The sequence below is a fragment of the Pristiophorus japonicus genome, chromosome 3, assembly GCF_044704955.1.
Source record: "Pristiophorus japonicus isolate sPriJap1 chromosome 3, sPriJap1.hap1, whole genome shotgun sequence".
Taxonomy (NCBI): domain Eukaryota; kingdom Metazoa; phylum Chordata; class Chondrichthyes; family Pristiophoridae; genus Pristiophorus; species Pristiophorus japonicus.
The window spans coordinates 203,813,099-203,835,766 of NC_091979.1; the positions used below are offsets into that span (position 1 = coordinate 203,813,099).

General features: G+C 51.2%; 1 protein-coding gene across 1 annotated transcript in view; it reads right to left on the reverse strand.

Moving 5' to 3' along the window:
- Positions 1-3,876, reverse strand: part of atic (5-aminoimidazole-4-carboxamide ribonucleotide formyltransferase/IMP cyclohydrolase) — a 60,334-nt gene extending 56,458 nt beyond the window's left edge. The window contains exon 1 of the mRNA XM_070874912.1: positions 3,721-3,876. Coding sequence (XP_070731013.1) covers positions 3,721-3,739 — 19 coding nt within the window. The 5' untranslated portion in view covers positions 3,740-3,876. The remainder of the gene's footprint in view (positions 1-3,720) is intronic.
- Between the last annotated feature and the right edge of the window lie 18,792 nt (positions 3,877-22,668).

A 22,668-nucleotide genomic window follows, 5' to 3' on the forward strand; every position in this document is an offset into this window, starting at 1 on the left:
GTCCGCCTGTACCATGCAAACTCCCCACCCCCACAGTCCCATACACAGGGCCAACTCCCCATCCCCACAGACCCCATGTACCAAGCAAACTCCCCACCCCCACAGTCCCCCTGTACCGTGCAAACTCCCCACCCCCACAATCCCTCTATACCGTGCAAACTCCCCACCCCCCACAGTCTGGACTGTGCAAACTCCCCACCCCCACAGTCCACCTGGACCGTGCAAACTCCCCACCCCCACAGTCCACCTGGACCGTGCAAACTCCCCACCCCCACTGTCCCATGCAAACTCCCCACCCCCACTGTCCCATGCAAACTCCCCACCCCCACAGTCCGCCTGTACCATGCAAACTCCCCACCCCAAGAGCCCCCATATACCGTGCAAACTCCCCACCCCCACAGTCCCCCTGTACCGTGCAAACTCCCCACCCCCACAGTCCACCTGTACTGGACAAACTCCCCACCCCCACAATTCCTCTGTACCGTGCAAACTCCCCACCCCCACAGTCCCCCTGTACTGGACAAACTCCCCACCCCCACAGTGCCCCTGTACTGGACAAACTCCCCACCCCCACAGTCCCCCTGTACCGTGCAAACTCCCCACCCCCACAGTCCCCCTGTACTGGACAAACTCCCCACCCCCACAGTCCCCCTGTACTGGACAAACTCCCCACCCCCACAGTCCCCCTGTACCGTGCAAACTCCCCACCCCCACAGTCCCCCTGTACTGGACAAACTCCCCACCCCCACAGTCCCCCTGTACTGGACAAACTCCCCACCCCCACAGTCCCCCTGTACTGGACAAACTCCCCACCCCCACAGTCCCCCTGTACTGGACAAACTCCCCACCCCCACAGTCCCCCTGTACTGGACAAACTCCCCACCCCCACATTCCCTCTGTACCGTGCAAACTCCCCACCCCCCACAGTCCACCTGGACTGTGCAAACTCCCCACCCCCACAGTCGACCTGGACCGTGCAAACTCCCCACCCCCACAGTCCACCTGGACCGTGCAAACTCCCCACCCCCACAGTCCCATGCAAACTCCCCACCCCCACAGTCCGCCTGTACCATGCAAACTCCCCACCCCAAGAGCCCCCATATACCGTGCAAACTCCCCACCCCCACAGTCCCCCTGCACCGTGCAAACTCCCCACCCCCACAGTCCCCCTGTACCGTGCAAACTCCCCACCCCCACAATCCCTCTGTACCGTGCAAACGCCCCACCCCCACAGTCCCCCTGTACTGTGCAAACTCCCCACCCCCACAATCCCTCTATACCGTGCAAACTCCCCACCCCCACAGTCCCCCTGTACCGTGCAAACTCCCCACCCCCACAGTCCACCAGTAGTGGACAAACTCCCCACCCCCACAATCCCTCTGTACCGTGCAAACTCCCCACCCCCACAGTCCCCCTGTACCGTGCAAACTCCCCACCCCCACAGTCCACCTGTACTGGACAAACTCCCCACCCCCACAGTCCACCTGTACTGGACAAACTCCCCACCCCCAAAGCCAACCTACTCACTCCCCACCCAAACAGTCCCCCTGTACCGTGCAAACTCCCCACCCCCACAGTCCGCCTGTACCATGCAAACTCCCCACCCCGAGCCCCCATACACCGTGCAAATTCCCCACCCCCACAGTCCGCCTGTACCATGCAAACTCCCCACCCCCACAGTCCCATACACAGGGCCAACTCCCCATCCCCACAGACCCCATGTACCAAGCAAACTCCCCACCCCCACAGTCCCCCTGTACCGTGCAAACCCCCCACCCCCACAATCCCTCTGTACCGTGCAAACTCCCCAACCCCCACAGTCTGGACTGTGCAAACTCCCCACCCCCACAGTCCACCTGGACCGTGCAAACTCCCCACCCCCACAGTCCACCTGGACCGTGCAAACTCCCCACCCCCACTGTCCCATGCAAACTCCCCACCCCCACTGTCCCATGCAAACTCCCCACCCCCACAGTCCGCCTGTACCATGCAAACTCCCCACCCCAAGAGCCCCCATATACCGTGCAAACTCCCCACCCCCACAGTCCCCCTGTACCGTGCAAACTCCCCACCCCCACAGTCCCCCTGTACTGTGCAAACTCCCCACCCCCACAATCCCTCTGTACTGTGCAAACTCCCCACCCCCACAGTCCCCCTGTACCGTGCAAACTCCCCACCCCCACAGTCCCCCTGTACCGTGCAAACTCCCCACCCCCACAGTCCACCTGTACTGGACAAACTCCCCACCCCCACAATTCCTCTGTACCGTGCAAACTCCCCACCCCCACAGTCCCCCTGTACTGGACAAACTCCCCACCCCCACAGTGCCCCTGTACTGGACAAACTCCCCACCCCCACAGTCCCCCTGTACCGTGCAAACTCCCCACCCCCACAGTCCCCCTGTACTGGACAAACTCCCCACCCCCACAGTGCCCCTGTACTGGACAAACTCCCCACCCCCACAGTCCCCCTGTACCGTGCAAACTCCCCACCCCCACAGTCCCCCTGTGCTGGACAAACTCCCCACCCCCACAGTCCCCCTGTACTGGACAAACTCCCCACCCCCACAGTCCCCCTGTACCGTGCAAACTCCCCACCCCCACAGTCCCCCTGTACTGGACAAACTCCCCACCCCCACAGTCCCCCTGTACTGGACAAACTCCCCACCCCCACAGTCCCCCTGTACTGGACAAACTCCCCACCCCCACAGTCCCCCTGTACTGGACAAACTCCCCACCCCCACAGTCCCCCTGTACTGGACAAACTCCCCACCCCCACATTCCCTCTGTACCGTGCAAACTCCCCACCCCCCACAGTCCACCTGGACTGTGCAAACTCCCCACCCCCACAGTCGACCTGGACCGTGCAAACTCCCCACCCCCACAGTCCACCTGGACCGTGCAAACTCCCCACCCCCACAGTCCCATGCAAACTCCCCACCCCCACAGTCCGCCTGTACCATGCAAACTCCCCACCCCAAGAGCCCCCATATACCGTGCAAACTCCCCACCCCCACAGTCCCCCTGCACCGTGCAAACTCCCCACCCCCACAGTCCCCCTGTACCGTGCAAACTCCCCACCCCCACAATCCCTCTGTACCGTGCAAACGCCCCACCCCCACAGTCCCCCTGTACCGTGCAAACTCCCCACCCCCACAATCCCTCTATACCGTGCAAACTCCCCACCCCCACAGTCCCCCTGTACCGTGCAAACTCCCCACCCCCACAATCCCTCTGTACCGTGCAAACTCCCCACCCCCACAGTCCCCCTGTACCGTGCAAACTCCCCACCCCCACAGTCCACCTGTACTGGACAAACTCCCCACCCCCACAGTCCACCTGTACTGGACAAACTCCCCACCCCCACAGTCCCCCTGTACCGTGCAAACTCCCCACCCCCACAGTCCCCCTGTACCGTGCAAACTCCCCACCCCCACAGTCCACCTGTACTGGACAAACTCCCCACCCCCACAGTCCCCCTGTACCGTGCAAACTCCCCACCCCCACAGTCCCCCTGTACCGTGCAAACTCCCCACCCCCACAGTCCCCCTGTACCGTGCAAACTCCCCACCCCCACAGTCCACCTGTACTGGACAAACTCCCCACCCCCACAGTCCCCCTGTACTGGACAAACTCCCCTGCAATCCCCGGTGGAAGCTCCTCCCCGCCGGACGGATATAAATTCCCGGGCCGTGTAACAGCCCCGGTGCCGGTCCCGTACCCAGCTCGGTCGGTGCCATACTGTTGCCGCGTGTTGTGTTCCAGCTGCCGTCCCTGTGTGTGTTCGGGCCGGGCAAGATGCTGCCGGGGCGGAGCTCGACTCCAGCGTTAAACTTTGCTACTGGTGGCTGGGCAGAGCGGCGGGAGGAGCAGGGAGCGGGGCGGGGCCGGGAGCAGAGGGGGGCGGGGCGGGGAGGTCCCGCCGGGAGCAGAGGGGGGCGGGGCGATCCCGCCGGGAGCAGAGGGGGGCGGGGCGATCCCGCCGGGAGCAGAGAGCACACTCCACACTCACACCACAAAGCTCAGCCCCTGACTCTGTCAATGCTGAAGAGTGACTAAGTTTGAATAATATTAGTATTAAAACCTGAAAGCCTAAAATGTGGTTGTGACAGGCGATATATAAGTGTATGTCTTTCTTTTAGAACTTGAATTTCTACTGCGCCTTTCAGGATGTCCCAAAGCGGTTTACAGTGAAGTAGTTTTTGAAGTGTCACTGTTGTAATGTCTGATTCGGGGCGGCCAATTTGCGCACAGCAAGCTCCCCCAAACAGCAATGTGATAATGACCAGATAACCTGTTTTTAGTGATGTTGGTTGAGGGATAAATACTGACTAGGACACCAGGCAGATCTCCCTGCTCTTCTTCGAAATAGTGCCGTGGGGGTCTTTAAATCCACCTGACAGCGCAGAAGAAACGGGCCTCGATTTAACGGCACCTCTGACAGTTCAGCACTGCACCGGAGTGTCAGCCGAGATTTTGTGCTCAAAGCTCTTCAGTGCGACTTGTACCTACAACCCTCTGACTCGGTGAGGAGAGTGCTACCCACTGAACCTACCTCTTTGCCCAAGCTTTTGGTCACCTGTCCTAATAGCTCCTTGTGTGCATCACATTTCATCTGATTATGCCTTAGGTCGTTATAAAGGTACCACATAAATGCAAGTTGTTACTCTGGGATCAAGCCCAGTGCATCTGTCCTCAATGTTCCCATCTCCCTTATTACAAGTTTTAACTTATGCAGCAAAATCCAAATAATGCACAAGAGATTAACTGCACTGTTTGTATGCCTCAGGGTCTGCCTGCATCCTGCTAATTGCCCTCCCATGACCATGAATTACAATGATTTGGTTCAATTAAGTGAGGGTCATTATCTAATTGCTTATGGATGGCCCCATTTCTATCAATATCAAATAGAATTCACAAGACTCTACCCCATGACAAAGGAGTTACAGTTCCTTGCACTGAGTTTACTGCATGTCATTCATCCCCTCTGAAACTCTTTTGAGTTTACCTGCAAAACATAAAAACATTAAACGGTGCCACCCGACCTGGGTGACACTCCAGACATTTACAAGGCCCTTTTTTTTCCCCCCCTTTTTTTGTTTTTTTTTGTGTTTTTCTTTTTTGGTTTTTTTTTGGGCACTAGATTCACAATTTTCCCCAGTGCCCCCTATAAAAGGGAAGGGGGACACTAAAAGCACCGGCAATTAAAACAAATTAAACTTAAAAAACGTAAAATCAAATTAAAATTTGGTTGCCGGGCGTGATGATGCACTCCAGTCCCTCCGGTGCCCACCTCTCGTCATCCCCTCTGAATGTCTGCATTAGGCCATGTCACATGCTCCAACTTGTTTCACTTTAGCTCCATGCTCCTGATCTTCAGACTTTCTATTGGGTCTGCTACTGGGCTTGGCCAAGGTGGTCATGAATAGGTCCAGGATGGATGCAGCCCATGGATGAGTGGTGGATCACTCTGGTTGCCTGCCTCTCTTCCGTGGTCTTCTCCATGCCTGGGTGGCCCTGGAGAGGGTGCATGTGATGCTCACCGGTGGGTTTGAGGCATTTCGTGATCAGTGGGCATTGCAGGGCACAGAATCTCTTATCAACATGAGCAATAAGATTATGATTTAGCTTTCCAAGTGCAGGAAATGGGACGGACAAGGTCGAGGGCCTTGTCAACCACGGTGGAGGGGCATCCTCGGTCCCCATTTCCTGCCCTTCTGCTCTCAGCCCTTCCTCTCCCTCCCAGAACCACAATAGGGTTCCCCTTGTCCTCACCTTTCACCCCACCAGCCTCCACATTCAATGGATCATTCTCCGCCATTTCCGCCACCACCAGCATGATGCCACTACCAAAATGCATCTTCCCCTCCCCTTTCAGCATACCAAAGGGACCGGTCCCTGCATGACACCCTGGTACACTCCTCAATCACCCCCAACACCACACCCCCTTCCCATGGCACCTCCCATCCAAGCACAGGAAATGCAACACCTGCCCTTTTACCTCCTCCCTCCCCACTGCCCAGGGCCCCAATCACTCTTTCCAGGTGAAACAGCGATTTACTTGTACTTCTTGCAATTTACTATATTGTATTCGCTGCTCACGGTGTGTCCTCCTCTACATTGGGGAGACCAAACGCTTTGCGGAACACCTCCATTCAACCCGCTAGCATGACCCCGAGCTTTCGGTCATGTCATTTTAATTCTCTGCTCCACTCCCACTCTGATCTCTCTGTTCAAGTCCCACCCCAGGAACATGAGCACAAAAATCTCAGCTGATACTGCAGTGCTGAGGGAGTGCTGCACTATCAGAGGTGCCATCTTTCGTTTGAGTCGTTAAACCGAGGTGCCATCTGCCCTCTCAGGTGGACGTAAAAGATCCCATGGCACTATTTCAAAGAAGAGCAGGGGAGTTATCCCCGGTGTCCTGGCCAATATTTATTCCTCAATCAACATCATAAAAATAACAGATTATCTGGTCATTATCACATTGCTGCTTGTGGGAGCTTGCGGTGCGCAAGTTGTCTGCTGTGTTCCCTACATTACAACAGTGACTACACTCCAAAAGTTCGTTCAAGGTCTGTTTTTACTCCAAAAGTACTTCATTGGCTGTAAAGCACTTTGAGCCATCCAGTGATCGTGAAAGGTGCTATATAAATGCAAGTCTTTCTTCTTTCCTTGTCCTCGGCCTCCTACACTGTTCTAATGAAGCTCATCGGAAGCTTGAGAAACAGCATCTCATCTTACGATTAGGCACTTTACAGCCTTTAAGACTTGAGTTCAAAAATTTCAGATCATAACCACTGCTCCTATTTTTTTGCACAGCAGCAGTAGTGATTCTGCCATTGCCATTTACACCTCTTCTCAGCCCATCTTTTGTTTCTTTACTTGTCCCATTATTATCCCCATTTGCCCATCATCCCTTTTGTTTTTTAATCTCTCCTGCCTTCCACCCATCACAGACCTTCCCTTTTGTTATTTCCTTCCCTCCCCCCTTTTCCTGCCTCTAAACATCTCTCACCTTTCCCAGTTCTGAAACGTTAACTGTTTCTCGCTCCACAGATGCTGCCTGACCTGCTGAGTATTTCCAGCACTTTTTGTTTTTATTTCAACATATTCTTCTATTCCTTTCTCCCTCCTGTACATATCTACTTTCCCCTGAAATATATTCATGCTATTCGCCTCAGTTACTCCCTGTAGTAGTGAGTTCCATATTCTTGCCACTCTCTGGTAAAGAAGTTTCTCCTGAATTCATATTGGATTTATTAGTGATTATCTTATATTTGTGGCCCTTAGTTTTGATTCCCTCACAAGTGGAAACATCATAATTTTAGGCAGTCCCTCGAAAGTGAGTTCTCAGGTAACTGAACAGTCCAATATGGGAATTACAGTCTCTGTCACAGGTGGGACAGACAGTCATTGAAGGAAAGGGTGGGTGGGGAGTCTAGTTTGCCGCATGCTCCTTCCGCTGCCTGTGCTTGTTTTCGGTATGCTTTCAGCGATGAGACTCGAGGTGCTCAGCACTCTCCCGGATGCACTTCGTCCACTTAGGGTGGTCTTTGGCCAGGGATTCCCAGATGTCGGTGGGGATGTTGCACTTTATCAAGGAGGCCTTGAGGGTGTCCTTGAAATGTTTCCTCTGACCACCTGGGGCTCGCTTGTGTGCAGGAGTTCCGATTAGAGCACTTGCTTTGGGAGTCTTGTGTCGAGCATGCGAACAATGTGGCCCGCCCAACGGAGCTGGTCGAGTGTGGTCAGTGCTTTGATGCTGGGGATGTTGGCCTGATCGAGAACACTGACGTTGGTACGTCTATCCTCCCAGGGGATTTGCAGGATCTTGTGGAGACATCGTTGGTGGTATTCCTCCAGCAATTTGAGGTGTCTACTGTATATGGTCTAAGTCTCTGAGCCATAAGGAGGGCGGGTATCACTACAGCCCTGCAGACCATAAGCTTGGTACCAGATTTGAGGGCCTGATCTTCTAACACTCTCTTCCTCAGGCGACCGAAGGCTGCGCTGGCGCACTGGAGGCGGTGTTGAACCTCGTTGTCGATGTCTGCCCTTGTTGATAATAGGCTCCCGAGGTATGGAAAGTGGTCCACGTTGTCCAAGGCCGCGCTGTGGATCTTGATGACTGGGGGGGGCAGTGCTGTGTGGCGGGGTCAGGTTGGAGGAGGACCTTTGTCTTACGGATGTTTAGTGTAAGGCCCATGCTTTCATACACCTCAGTGAAGATGTTGACGATGGCTTAAAGTTCAGCCTCTGAATGTGCGCAGACGCAAGCGTTGTCCACGTACTGTATCTCGATGACAGAGAATGGGACAGTCTTGGATCTAGCCTGGAGGTGACGAAGGTTGAACAGGTTCCTACTGGTTCCATAGTTTAGTTCTACTCCAGCGGGGAGCTTGTTGAGTGTGAGGTGGAGCATTGCAGTGTGGAAGATAGAGAAGAAGGTTGACGTGATGATACAGCCCTGCTTGACCCCGGTCCGAACGTGGATTGGGTCTGTGATGGATCGTTGGTCAGGATCACGGCTTGTATGTTGTCGTGGAGCAGACGGAGGATGGCAACAAATTTTTGGGGGCAGCCAAAACGGAGGAGGACGCTCCATAGTCCCTCGGGGTTAACAGTGTCAAAGGCCTTTGTAAGGTCAAAGAAGGCCATGTACAAGGGTTGGTGTTGTTCCCTGCATTTCTCTTGCAGTTGTCGCGCCATAAATATCATGTCCATTGTACCCTGCAGAGGACAGAATCCACACTGTGACTCCGGGAGGAGCTCCTCAGCCATGGGGAGAAGATGGTTGAGGAGGATTCTAGCGATGACTTTCCCAGTGGCCGACAACAGGGAGATTCCTCTATAGTTGCCGCAGTCGGAATTGGCCCCTTTTTTAAAGATGGTCACGATTACTGCATCTCTGAGATCTCCCGGCATGCTCTCCTCCTATTCCTTTCTTCCTCTAAAATGTATCCATGCTATTCGCCTCAACTACTCCCTGTGGTAGCGAGTCCCACATTCTTGCCACTCTTTGGTAAAGAAGTTTCTCCTGAATCCCTATTGGATTTATTAGTGATTATCATATTTATGGCCCTTAGTTTTGATTCCCCCACAAGTGGAAACATCTTCTCTATGTCTACCCTATCATAGAATCATATATAGAATCATAGAATGATACATCACAGACTGTGGACATTTGGCCCATTCATTTCTGTGCCGGCTCTTTGAAAGAGTTAGTCCCACACCCCTGCTATTTCCCCATAGTTTCCAAATACTTTCCCTTTTCATGTATTTATCCAATTCCCTTTTGAAAGTTATGCCTTTTGGCTAAGATCTGCATAACTAACCTGACCAGCCACCATGACCTCCGGGTGGTTTCTCCCTGGTCAGGAAGGTATATGCTTACATTTTTGTAAACAGGAGGTGGGTGGGATGGCTTGACCCATCCACCTCCACGGAGGTGTGTGGGGGACCTGACCCATCCACCTCCATGGCACGAACCTGGTATTGCAGTACTTCCAGGAACGGTGCAGTGGCTCTAGGCCTTTTGGCTAAGAGCATTGGCGCAGAGTGATCCTTGACTGGTGCAGGGTGACCTCTGGCGTTTGACAAAGAATTGGAACGATTGGAACGATTGGACACGAATTTAAAAAAAAAAAAAAAAAGTTATTATTAAATCTGCCTCCACCACCCTTTCAGGCCGTGCATTCCAGATCACAACAATTCGCTGGCTAAAAAACATTCTGCTCATCTCCCATCTGGTTCGAATCCCTTCATAATTTTAAACACTTCTATGAGGTCACCCTTCATGCTTCTGTATTGTAGAGAAAAGAGATCCAGCCTGTTCGTACTTTCCTGATAGTTACAACCTCTGTTCTGTTATCAACCTTGTTATTCTTTCTTGTACCTTCTCCAATGCCTCTAGATTATTTTTTATAAAATGGACACCAGAACTGTGCACAGTATTCCAATTTTCCAATTGTAGTCTTAGGTTTTTAATGCTTTGTTCTTCTTAGTCCTTCTTGTTCTCAGGTTTGTTTTTCTGAAATCAGGTGAGATCAGTGAAAGACAAATATGGGGTCAAACTTAAAACATAAAGTGAGGTTAAATTGGATAACCCCTGAAAACAGGCGTAAGGATCGCCATGTGTGATTAACCTGCGTCTGTGCAGGCAGGACCCCAACTGTTATGTATGTAAACCTGTAAATACCTTGTTTAACCAACAGAGGGCTCATCCCCTAGAGTCCCAAGGGATCCCACAATCCCTTGGGAGCACCTGTACTTAAGAAGGCCTCACAAGTTGGAGAGGCACTCTGGAGACCTGCAATAAAAGACTAAGGTCACACTTTACTTTGAGCTCACAGTATCTGGTCAGACTCTTTATTCATACACTACAACTGGCGACGAGATACAGATATCGAACCCCACCGCAACGATGCAGAGAACAGTGGGAATCATGGAGAAATTTTCGGAGGGAGATGATTGGGAAACCTTCGTGGAGCGACTCGACCAATACTTCGTGGCCAACGAGCTGGAAGGAGAAGTGAACGCTGCCAAACGAAGGGCGATTCTCCTCACCGTTTGCAGGGCACCAACATATGGCCTCATGAAAAATCTGCTAGCTCCAGCGAAACCCACAGAGAAATCGTATGGTGATTTGTGCACACTGGTCCAGGAGCATCTTAACCCGAAGGAAAGCATTCTGATGGTGAGGTACCAGTTCTACACGTGCAAGAGGTCTGAAGGCCAGGAAGTGGCGAGCTATGTCACCGAGCTAAGATGCCTTGCAGGACATTGCGAATTTGAAGGACATTTGGAGCACATGCTCAGGGACTTCTTTGTACTTGGCATTGGCCATGAAGTAATACTTCGCAAACATTTGGCTGTAGAGACCTCAACCTTGAGTAAAGCCATAGCGATAGCCCAAGCGTTCATCACCATCAGTGACAATACCAAACAAATCTCTCAGCACACAAGTGCTGCTACAAGTACCGTGAACAAAGTAATGTTGTTTTCGCATCGTAACGTACAGGGCAGGCCCCACATGCCTGCAGCTGCACTTCCACAGATGTCTGAGTTCACCATCAAGGGTGATGAATGCAAGGCCATTAACACCTTGTTGGTGTTGCGGGGGTGATCATCATTTCTATTCATGCCACTTCAAAGGATACGTTTGCAAGGGCTGTGGAACAATGGGACACCCCTAATGTATGTGCAAGCGAGCTGCAAACCCTGCTAATCCTGCAAACCATCATGTTGCAGAGGAGGACAGATCCACGGTGGATCATGGCAAACCAGAACCTCAGACCAAAGAGGCAGAGGTACATGCGGTGCACACAGTTACCACAAAGTGTCCCCCGATAAAGCTGAAGGTTGAATTATATGGACTCCCAGTGTCAATGGAGCTGGACACGGTCATGAGCCAGTCCATTATGAGCAAAAAGACTTTCGATAAGTTGTGGTGCAGCAAGGTCTCGAGGCCAGTCCTGACTCACATTTGCACTAAACTGAAAATTTACACAAAAGAACTGATTGCCATAATCGGCAGTGCTACTGTAAAGGTCTCCTACGATGGAGCGGTGCACAAGTTACTACTGTGGGTGGTACCGGGCGATGGCCCCATGCTGCTCGGCCGGAGCTGGCTGGGGAAGATACGCTGGAACTGGGATGGCGTCCGAGCGCTTTCGCCCGTCGACGACACTTCGTGTGCCCAGGTCCTAAACAGGTTCCCCTCGCTGTTCAAACCAGACATCGGGAAGTTCCAAGGAATAAAAATGCAGATCCACCTTATTCCATGGGCGCGACCCATCCATCACAAGAGCAGTGAGAGAGGGTGGAGATCGAGCTGGTCCGGCTGCAACGAGAGAGCATCATTTCGCCAATTGAATTCAATGAGTGGGCCAGCCCGATTGTTCCAGTCCTCAAGGGAGACGGCATCATTAGAATCTGTGGTGATTACAAAATAACTATCAACCGTTTCTCCCTGCAGGATCAATACCCACTACCAAAGGCAGATGAACTTTTTGTGACGCTGGCAGGAGGAAAGACGTTCACGAAGCTGGACTTGACCTCGGCCTACATGACGCAAGAACAGGAGGAATCATCGAATGGCCTCACCTGCATCAACACGCACAAGGGTCTCTTAATTTACAACAGATGCCCGTTTGGGATTCGGTCAGTCGCAGCGATATTTCAGAGAAACATGGAAAGCTTACTGAAGTCGGTCCCGCGCACCGTGGTCTTCCAGGACGACATCTTGGTTACAGGTCGGGACACAGTCGAGCATCTGCAGAACCGGGAGGAGGTTCTTAGTCGGCTTAATCGTGTGGGGCTCAGGTTAAAATGCTTGAAGTGCGTTTTCTTGGCACCTGAAGTGGAGTTCCTGAGGAGAAGAATCGCAGCGGACGGCATCAGGCCCACTGAGTCGAAGACGGAGGCAATCGAGAATGTACCGAGGCCACAGAACGTGACGGAGCTGCGGTCGTTTCTAGGACTTCTGAACTACTTTGGTAACTTATTACCAGGTCTCAGCACACTGTTAGAACAACTGCATGCCTTACTGCGTAAAGGGGGCGAATGGGTATGAGGTAAAAGCCAAGAAAATGCCTTTGTAAAAGCTAGAAAACTGTTATGCTCAAACAAATTGCTTGCGTTGTATGATCCATGTAAGCGTTTGGTACTAGCATGTGATGCGTCGTCATATGGTGTCGGGTGTGTATTGCAACAAGCTAATGAATCTGGGAAATTGCAACCGGTTGCTTATGCATCCAGAAGTCTGTCTGAGGCTGAGAGGGCCTACAGCATGATTTTAAAAAAAGCATTAGCGTGTGTTTATGGGGTAAAGAAAATGCATCAATATCTGTTTGGGCTCAAATTTGAATTGGAAACTGACCATAAGCCACTGATATTCCTCTTTTCTGAAAGTAAGGGGATAAATACAAATGCATCGGCCTGCATCCAGAGATGGGTGCTCATGTTGTCCGCATACAACTACGCCAGCCGACACAGGCCAAGCACAGAAAACTGTGCCGATGCTCTCAGTAGGCTGCCATTGCCCACCACGGGGGTGGAAATGGCACAGCCTGAAGATTTAGTTATGGTAATGGAAGCATTCGAGAGTGAGCAATCACCCGTTACCGCCCAACAGATTAGAACCTGGACGAGCCAGGACCCCTTACTGTCCTTAGTAAAAAATTGTGTGCTTCACGGGAGCTGGTCCAGTGTCCCATTAGAAATGCAGGAAGAAATAAAGCAGTACCAGCGGCGCAAAGATGAAATGTCTATACAAGCAGACTGCCTTCTGTGGGGTAATCGGGAAGTGGTATCAAAAAAGGGCAGGGACACTTTCATTAGTGATCTCCACAGTACTCACCCAGGCATCGTAACGATGAAAGCGATAGCCAGATCCCATGTGTGGTGGCCCGGTATCGATGCGGACTTAGAGATCTACGTGCACAAATGTAACATGTTCACAGTTAAGCAATGCACCCAGGGAGGCGTCACTAAGTTTATGATCTTGGCCTTCCAAACCATGGTCCAGGGTCCATGTCGCCTATGCAGGCCCGTTCTTGGGAAAAATGTTCCTAGTGGTTGTAGATGCGTACTCCAAATGGATTGAATGTGAGATAATGTCGGCAAGCACGTCTGCTGCCACCACTGAAAGCCTGCGGGCCATGTTTGCCATGCACGGCCTGCCTGATGTCCTTGTGAGTGACAACAGACCGTGTTTCACCAGTGACGAGTTCAAAGAGTTCATGACCCGCAGTGCGATGAAACATGTCACATCTGCCCCGTTCAAACTAGCATCCAATGGTCAGGCAGAGAGAGCAGTGCAAACAATCAAGCAGAACTTGAAGAGGTTAACTGCAGACTCGTCTATCCCGAGTCTTGCTTAGTTACCACACAAGACCTCACTCGCTCACTGGGATTCCATCCGCTGAACTGCTCATGAAAAGGGCACTTAAGACAAGGCTCTCGTTAGTCCACCCTGATCTACACGAACAGGCAGAGAGCAGGCAGCTTCAACAAAGTACATATCATAATAGCGCAAATGTGTCACGTGAAATTGAGATTAATGATCCTGTATTTGTGTTGAACTATGGACAAGGTCCCAAGTGGCTTCCCGGCACTGTCGTGGCCAAAGAGGGGAGTAGGGTGTTTCGGGTCAAACTTTCAAATGGACTCATCTACAGGACCAATCAGATTCACGGACTATCCAGAACAACCCACAATAGACCCTACCTTTTTTGACCCCTCAACCCACACACCAGTGGCAACCGACACAGCGGTTGACCACGAAGCAGAACCCATCACCTGCAGCAGCCCAGCAGGACTCACCACACCAGGCAGCCCAGCAAGGCCAGCTGCACAGCAGCCCAGCGAGGGCCCAACAAATGACTCACCAAAACCAGCATTTTCACCGAGATGATCATCCAGGGAAAGAAAGGCCCCAGATCAACTCAACTTGTAAATAGTTACACTATTGACTTCGGAGGGAGTGTTGTTATATATGTAAACCTGTAAATACCTTGTTTAACCACCAGAGGGCTCATCCCCTGGAGTCCCAAGGGATCCCACATCCCTTGGGAGCACCTGTACTTAAGGAGGCCCTTACAGGCTGGAGAGGCACTCTGGAGACCTGCAATAAAAGACGAAGGTCACACTTTACTTTGAGCTCACAGTATCTGGTATAGGGGGTGGTGTGGGGGTTAGGTTTACTTCTGACCTTCTGAGCGGTTCGAATCGCACCCACTCCCTGGGTTCTAGACTTTGGATTTATTTAGGGATGTGACAAAGTGCAGCAGACAACTGGTTTTAGTGCAAGAAAATTTGATTTGTCGACAATGTGGTACGACCCTATGCACAGTGCCTCAAAAGCCCCTACTCGAGCGTAGTTCCGTACTATAACCTGATCCCCTATCTCCCATTTATGGTGTTTGCGGGGCTCCAGCAGCAGTTGGTTGCTCCGATGCTGTTTTCCCATATTGTTAGTGGCATGCCAGTGAATCTGTTTAAGGTGTTCAAACAGATTCCTGACAAAGCTGTCCCGGCTCGCTTCCCTGAGCTGACCTTCAGTGAGCACCGGGGCTAGTACACATGGCTCTGCCGGTAATGAGCTCGTACGGGAAGTACCTCGTGCTCTTTGACTGGCTGGCCCGGATCCCAATGAGGACCAGTGGCAAGACCTCCACGCACTTCTTGGGTGAGTCCCCCATCTCTTTTCGTAACCTTTCTTTAATAGTGCGGTTTAAACGCTCCACAGGCCCGGATGACTGCGGGTTGTGGGCGACATGCCATTTCCCCTCAATGCCGAGCACCTTAAGGGTCTCCTGCATCACCTGCCTGGTGAAGTGACTCCCTTGTTCGGACTCCACGTACTGGGGTAATCCTCATCGGGAGAACTGACTAGGATCCTCGCTGTTCCCAACGCAGTAGCTGTATGGCATGGGAAGGCTTCCACCCACTTAGTGAACACATCCACCAACACTACGCAGTACTTGTAGCCTCCCTGGGCAGTGGGTAGGGGCCCGATGTAACTGACCTGAATCAACTGCCAGGGTTCCTCTACCCTCCTGATATGTTCCACAGATATCTTCCTTTTCTGGGGATCAGGGTTGCTGGCAGCGTACACCAGACAGCCGAGCAGAACTCGCGGACATCTTCCCTGAGTCCCGGCCACCACCCTGTCTGTTCCACCGTTGCCAGGTGGTTTCAGGTCCGGGGTGTCCTGCTCCTGGAACCTTGTGGGCCAGCTCGAGAAACTCAATGCAGTGTTGTTGCGGTACTACCCATTGCACCCCCCCGAACAGCATGCCTTCTTTAATGGCAATAGCTGCGGTGCCGTACGGGCTGTCTACCTTTTCCCTAGCGTATTCAGGACAGTTTTGAGGACGGTGGGGACAGATTAACTCATTTTAAATGGTGGAAGATGCCTGTGCATGAATTCTTTTCACGTGGGGTGGTCATTGCACACCAGCCACCACACGGGCTTCATGGAGCAAGGTCTTGGTCCAGTGCCAAGAGGATCCAAGACGCCTGGAGACCAGGCTCCACCGCATGTGCCAATACATACACACAAACTCAAACATACTTCTACTGTCCTCCTTACTTCCTCCTTGCCACAGGACCTCTCTCTACGTGGAATTCATAGTATTCAATGTGAGCCTCACAACCTCACAGCCTCGCTATTGGCCCGTGCTGCGCCTTCCCTTGGTCATGTCCACGCTACTCCACCTCTGGGCTCTGACCTCTCCATTCCTTCATGCCTCGTCCGTCCTCTCCTCTCCGCTTCCGATCTCCAGACCTCGCTGGTCCCGACCTCCAGACCTCACCGGTCCCGACCTCCGCTCCTCGCCGCTTCCGGCCCCCGCTCCTCGCCGCTTCCGACCTCCGCTCCAGTCACATTACCCACACAGATTGCATGACACTCACTGTCACACAACCGGAGGTAGCAGGAACTACCGGAGGGGAACAGGTGCGCCTGCATGCCTTTACCCTCATGGAGGAGACGATGCTGGCCATCATGGGAATGCCATTTGTTGAGGCCGTGACCACTGGCGGGGCTGAAGCGATTGAAGATTTCGGTATCTGCATACCTATCCTCCATCTCTCATCCTACTTCCCCCTCATCCCACAATCTTTTACGACAGAGAAGCTGCTGATGATATAAGCATCCACTTCTTACTTTTTCCTCTCCACTTACAACAACCCTACCCTTGTCCCTTTTTCCTTTCAGACACCCAAGAACTGCAACCTGCCCAGGCAGTGGAGGAAGAGCAAGAAGACGCCGTCACTCACAGCCATCAGCACAGATACTGACACTGCGCGTAATTTAGAAGACAGCATAGAGACAGGATCTGCACGTGGTGAGAGACCAGTCACAAGTGTGCTGCAAGGATAGCGCAGGTGCCAGCTCACTGAAGGGTGAGATCACACACGAGCTCTGCTGCAGAGGACTCAGATTAACACTTTGATGATGCAGCCTATGGAAGAAGGCTGATGGGTATACACAGCCAAATGTTTGGTGCACTGGGTCGCCTTATGTTGTGTATGCGTAAATAACCGACAAGCTGAGCCAGGAGAAAAGTAACTTAAACATGTGCTTTATACAACCCAAAATGGAGTCCCAAACCGGCATGAACCAGCACGAGTACAGTGTTATATATGTGGACTTGTATTTACTCTGTACAGCCACCAGAGGGCTCATCCCCTGGAGACCCAAGGGATCCCATAATCCCTTGGGAGCACAGGTATTTAAGGAGGCTTCACAGTTGGAGAGGCACTCTGGAGACCTGCAATAAAAGACGAAGGTCACACTTTACTTTGTGTATGGAGTATGTTGTGTATGGAGAAAGAGTCAGATTGAACACTGTGAGCTCAAGGCTCAAGTGTAAAGCTCAAAGTAAACTGCGTCTGACCTGTCCAATCCCGTCACAATTTTATATGTTTCTATGAGATCCCCTCTCATTCTTCTAAATTCTAGTGAATATAATCCTAGTCGATCCAGTCTTTCTTCATATGTCAGTCCTGCCATCCCGGGAATCAGTCTGGTGAACCTTCGCTGCACTCCCTCAATAGCAAGAATGTCCTTCCTCAGATTAGGAGACCAAAACTGTACATAATATTCAAGGTATGGCCTCACCAAGACCCTATACAACTGCAGTAAGACCTCCCTGCTCCTATGCTCAAAAACTCTCTCTCTGAAGGCCAACATGCCATTTGCCTTCTTCACCGCCTGCTATACCTGCATGCCAACTTTCAATGACTGATGTACCATGACACCCAGGTCTCGTTGCCCCTCCCCTTTTCTTAGTCTGTCACCATTCAGATAATATTCTACTTCCCTGTTTGCCACCAAAGTAGATAACCTCACATTTATCTACGTAATACTGCATCTGCCATGCATTTGCCCACTCACCCAACCTGTCCAAGTCACCCTGCAGCTTCTTAGCATCCTCCTCACAGCTCGCACTGCCACCCAGCTTAGTGTCATCTGCAAACTTGGAGATATTACATTCAATTCCTTCGTCCAAATCATTAATGTATATTGTAAATAGGTGCGGGCCTAGCACTGAACCTTGCGGTACTCCACTAGTCACTGCCTACCATTCTGAAAAGGACCCGTTTATTTCTACTCTTTGCTTCCTGTCTGCCAACCAGTTCTCTATCCACGTCAATACATTACCCCCAATACCATGTGCTTTAATCTCTTGTGTGGGACCTTGTCAAAAGCCTTTTGAAATTCCAAATACACCACATCCACTGGTTTTCTTTTGTCCACTCTGCTAGTTACATCCTCAAAACATTCTATATTTGTCAAGCATGATTTCCCTTTCATAAATCCATGCTGACTTGAACTGATCCTGTCACTGCTTTCCAAATGCGCTGCTATTACATCTTTAATAATTGATTCCAACATTTTCCCCACTACCGATGTCAGGTTAACTGGTCTATAATTCCCTGTTTTCTCTCTCCCTCCTTTCTTAAAAAGTGGGGTTACATTAGCTACCCTCCAGTCCATAGGAACTGATCCAGAGTTGATAGACTGTTGGCAAATGACCACCAATGCATCCACTATTTCTAGGGCCACTTCCTTAAGTACTCTGGGATGCAGACTATCAGGTCCTGGGGATTTATCGGCCTTCAATCCCATCAATTACCCGAACACAAGTTGTTGCCATTGTCTTTGTAACCGTGGAATGTGCTTCATTGGCGCTGGTCCGATGTCTGTGGCCTTTTCACTCAGACTGCATGCTTCGTAGTGTGAGACGAATTCCTCAATGCAAGTGTCAATCCCAGGCCACCATACTGAATCGCGACATCTCTGCTTCATGTGGACAATGCCAGGGTGTCCTTCGTGTGCCGTCGAGAGAATGCGCTGTTGACGTGACTTGGGAATTACTGCTGTATCACCACGAGCTAGGCAGCCATCGTTCCAAATGGAAAATTCATCACAAATGTTTTCAGCTCCTCCGGAATTTGCTTAGGCCACTCCGTCTGGAGGAAGTGGCACACGTGCTGGAGCGTAGCATCACTCTGTGATTCAGTTTTGAGTTAGTCGCAGGAGACAAGCTTTCTAATGAACTGAGTGATGATCGACGTGACATATGTGTCGTCATCTGTGAATAAGTCAACACCAGAGTTCGAAACAGGGGTGTCAAGTGGCTGAGCATGTCAGCTACGTAATTGTGACTGCCGGCGATGTATTGTACATCAAAGTTATACTGATGAAGGCGATCTGACCATTGGCTGATTTGTAGTGGTCTGTGCCCAGATCAAGTTGCAGCCAGTAGCGTAGTTAGCGCTTGGTGATCCATACGCAGGATAAATTTCTTGCCATAGAAGTAGATGTGCCAGCGTCACATCCATAGATGCAAGGAGTGCTTCACGTTCCCCTGTAGAGTATTTACGTTCTGCAGACGAGAGCTTGCGAGAGGCGAAGGCAACTGGGCATTCCAGGCCATCAATCCATTGCGAGAACACAGCACCCATGGCGGTGCCTGATGCATCCATGGCGACATACGTAGTGGCATTCGGATCAAAGTGCGCGAGGATAGGAGGGGATGTGATTTTCTCCTTCAGCGTGGTGAATGCCTGAGCCTGGGAATCTGTCCATTCCCAAGGGACGTCCTTACGCAGCAACTTGTGAAGTGCTTTGGCAATGTGTGTGTAGTGCAGGACGAATTTCAGATAGAAGTTGCAAGTGCAGAGGAATGATGAAAGTTCTTTGACGTTGGTAGCCTCCTGCATTCGCTGGATCACGTCAATGTTGTCAAGTTGTGACTCTGTAGCTCGGAAAGTTTATTTCTCCAGCAGCGAATGTATACTTATCGCCATTAAGTGTAATGTTATGAGTAGCAAGTCTAGTTATAACTGTGTGAAGTCGCTGGTCATGTTCTTCAATTGTCAGTCCATAGACGACGACATTGTCAAGCGGATTCAGGGCTCCCTCTATGCCTGCTAGCATAGTAGTGACAATTTTCTTGGGTGCAGAAGATAGTCCATAGGGCATGCGTTGATAATGATACAGACCATCATGCGTCGTGAATGCTGTGAGCGGATGCGGTCCTCCGCTAGCGTTATATATGCAGACTATAGATATACTCTCTGTGTAGTCACTGTATAGTTGTATAAGATGTTTACCTGATGTACTATCAGTAAGGTTTACACTGTGTATGTACATGCTGGCACCATTAGAGGGTGCAACTGGTGGAGACCGGGGTTTCCTGCCCTGGTGGAAGGAGCTGTATGAAAGGGGAGCCACCATGCAGCTGCTTCACTCTGGAGTTTGGAATAAAGGTCACTACAGTTTGAGTACAACACATTGCTTTGTGGAGTCATTCATAAGTACACTACAGACATAATAGTGAGGGTTATTTGCAGGTAACTGCAGCGCATGTCGAGTTTTGTAAAATCTATTGAGCCGTGGAATTCTGAAGACAGTTCATCGATGGTAGGAAGAGGGTACTTGTCAGGGATGATCGCCTTGTTGACCCCTTTCAGGTCGATGCATAGGTGGATCTCTCCGTTTTTATGCCAAGCAATAACTAAGTTTGAGATCCAGGATGAGGAGTCGATGCTCTCAATGATTCCCTGAGTTTCAATGGATACTTGGTCGCAAAACGCGAATGGGAGACGGTGAAGTCGCTCCGTAACCAGTTTGACGGAAGGGTCAACGGGGATGATGGTAGAATTTTGTTGTCACTCCAAACCCTGTGAAGATTGAGGAATGCTGCTTGTCAAAGTCCATCGTATACATAGGTGTGCCCGTTGGGTTGTAAACTTTGAACCCAAGCTTGTCAAAAAGGTCAACACCCTTGTGGCTTTGTCCCTTTGCGACATAAAAGGAAAAGTTCTCCAATGTTATGTCCTTGTCTTATATCGGGACGGATATGACCCCAAGTAACTCAAATTTTGGAGTTGTAAAGTCCTGTCCCTTCAGTACAGATTCACACGAGGCATGTAGTGAAGTCAAGGTCACTCTGGACCTGCACCTTTATTTCACAGCTCTGGAATGCTGTACTTGCCTGAGACCTGTCCTTATATACCTGTCTCTTGCAAGTGTACCCCTGGTGGTAAGGTATGCTGGTGGCTACAGGTCATATCTTATTACAGTCATGTATAGCATGTTAGGATACAGTTATATATAATAATGTAAAATACATGACATCACCCTCCCCCAAGGTCTTATTGTCTTTGTAGGTTCAGTCTCTCAGGTGGTCTACGCTCTCGCGTGGAGCGTCTGAGTTGTGGTTCAGTTGTTTGCCTTGGTGTCTGTTTTTCTTTAGGTGTGGTTGCTGGTATCTTGCCTGGGCTGTCTGTTTCGATTGGTATGATTGTTGTTGACTCGCCTGGACTGTCTGTTGGGATTGTCCTTTCCTCAGGTTGTTCCCTCTGTCTGTCCACCAGGTGTGGTGCGAGTTCCACATTGTAGTCTGCCTCTGGTTCCACAGTGTTGTTGGTAAATCTGCTTTTGACTTGGTCGACATGCCTCCGGCAGGTTTTGCCATTGCCCATTGGTACTACCAGTAGCCTGTTTCCTTCCTTTCCCGTTACTATCCCTGCAAGCCATTTGGGACCCCTGCCATAGTTTAGTACAAACACTTTGTCCCCTATCTCATTCCATCTCCCCCTCGAATTTCTCTCATGGTACTCAGTCAGCTTACGGCGCTTTGCCTCAACGATTTTGTGCATGTCTGGGAGGATTAATGAGAGCCTTGTTTTTAAAGTCCTTTTCATCAACAGTTGCGCGGGGTGGGATCCCAGTCAATGAGTGTGGACGAGATCTGTATGCCAGCAGCAGTCACGACAGGCGACCCTACAGCGTGGGACCTTGGATTTTAAGCATGCCTTGTTTAATGATTTGCACTGGTCTCTCCACCTGGCCTTTGGAGGCTGGCTTGAACGGTGCCGTCTTGACGTGATTTATGCCATGGTCAATTATAAAGTCTTGGAATTCTGCGCTGGTGAAGCACGGACCATTGTCACTGACCAATATGTCAGGGATTCCGTGCGTTGCAAACATGGTTGCGAGGCTCTCCACAGTGGTGGAGGTTGTGCTCGAGTTTAAAATGGTGCATTCGATCCACTTTGAAAATGCATCTACAACTACGAGGAACATTTTGCCCATGAATGGGCCCGCATAGTCTACGTACACCCGCGACCATGGTTTGGTAGGCCAGGACCAGGGGCTCAGTGGAGCGTCCCTGGGGGCATTGCTGAGTTGGGCACAAATGGTGCACCTTCGGACGCAGAGCTCCAAGTCCGCGTCAATACCAGGCCACCAGACGTGGGATCTGGCTATGGCCTTCATGAGAACGATCCCCGGATGCTCGCGGTGGAGCTCCCGGACAAATGCCTCTCTGCCTCGCAGAGGCATGACTACTCGGCTGTCCCACATCAGGCAGTCTGCTTGTAGTGATAGCTCATGCATACGCCTGTGAAAGGGTTTTAATTCCTCGGGGCAGGCATCGCAAGCCTCTGCCCAGTCACCGGTTAGGACACATCTTTTTACTAAGGATAACGTGGGGTCGCTGGCCATCCAGGCTCTGATTTGGCGAGCCGTCATGGGCGAACCTGTGGACTCAAAGCATTGATTGCCATGACTATCTCACAGTCCTGTTCGTCAGACCCTTCCGTGGTCGCCAGGGATAGCCTGATGAGCGCGTCGGCACAGTTG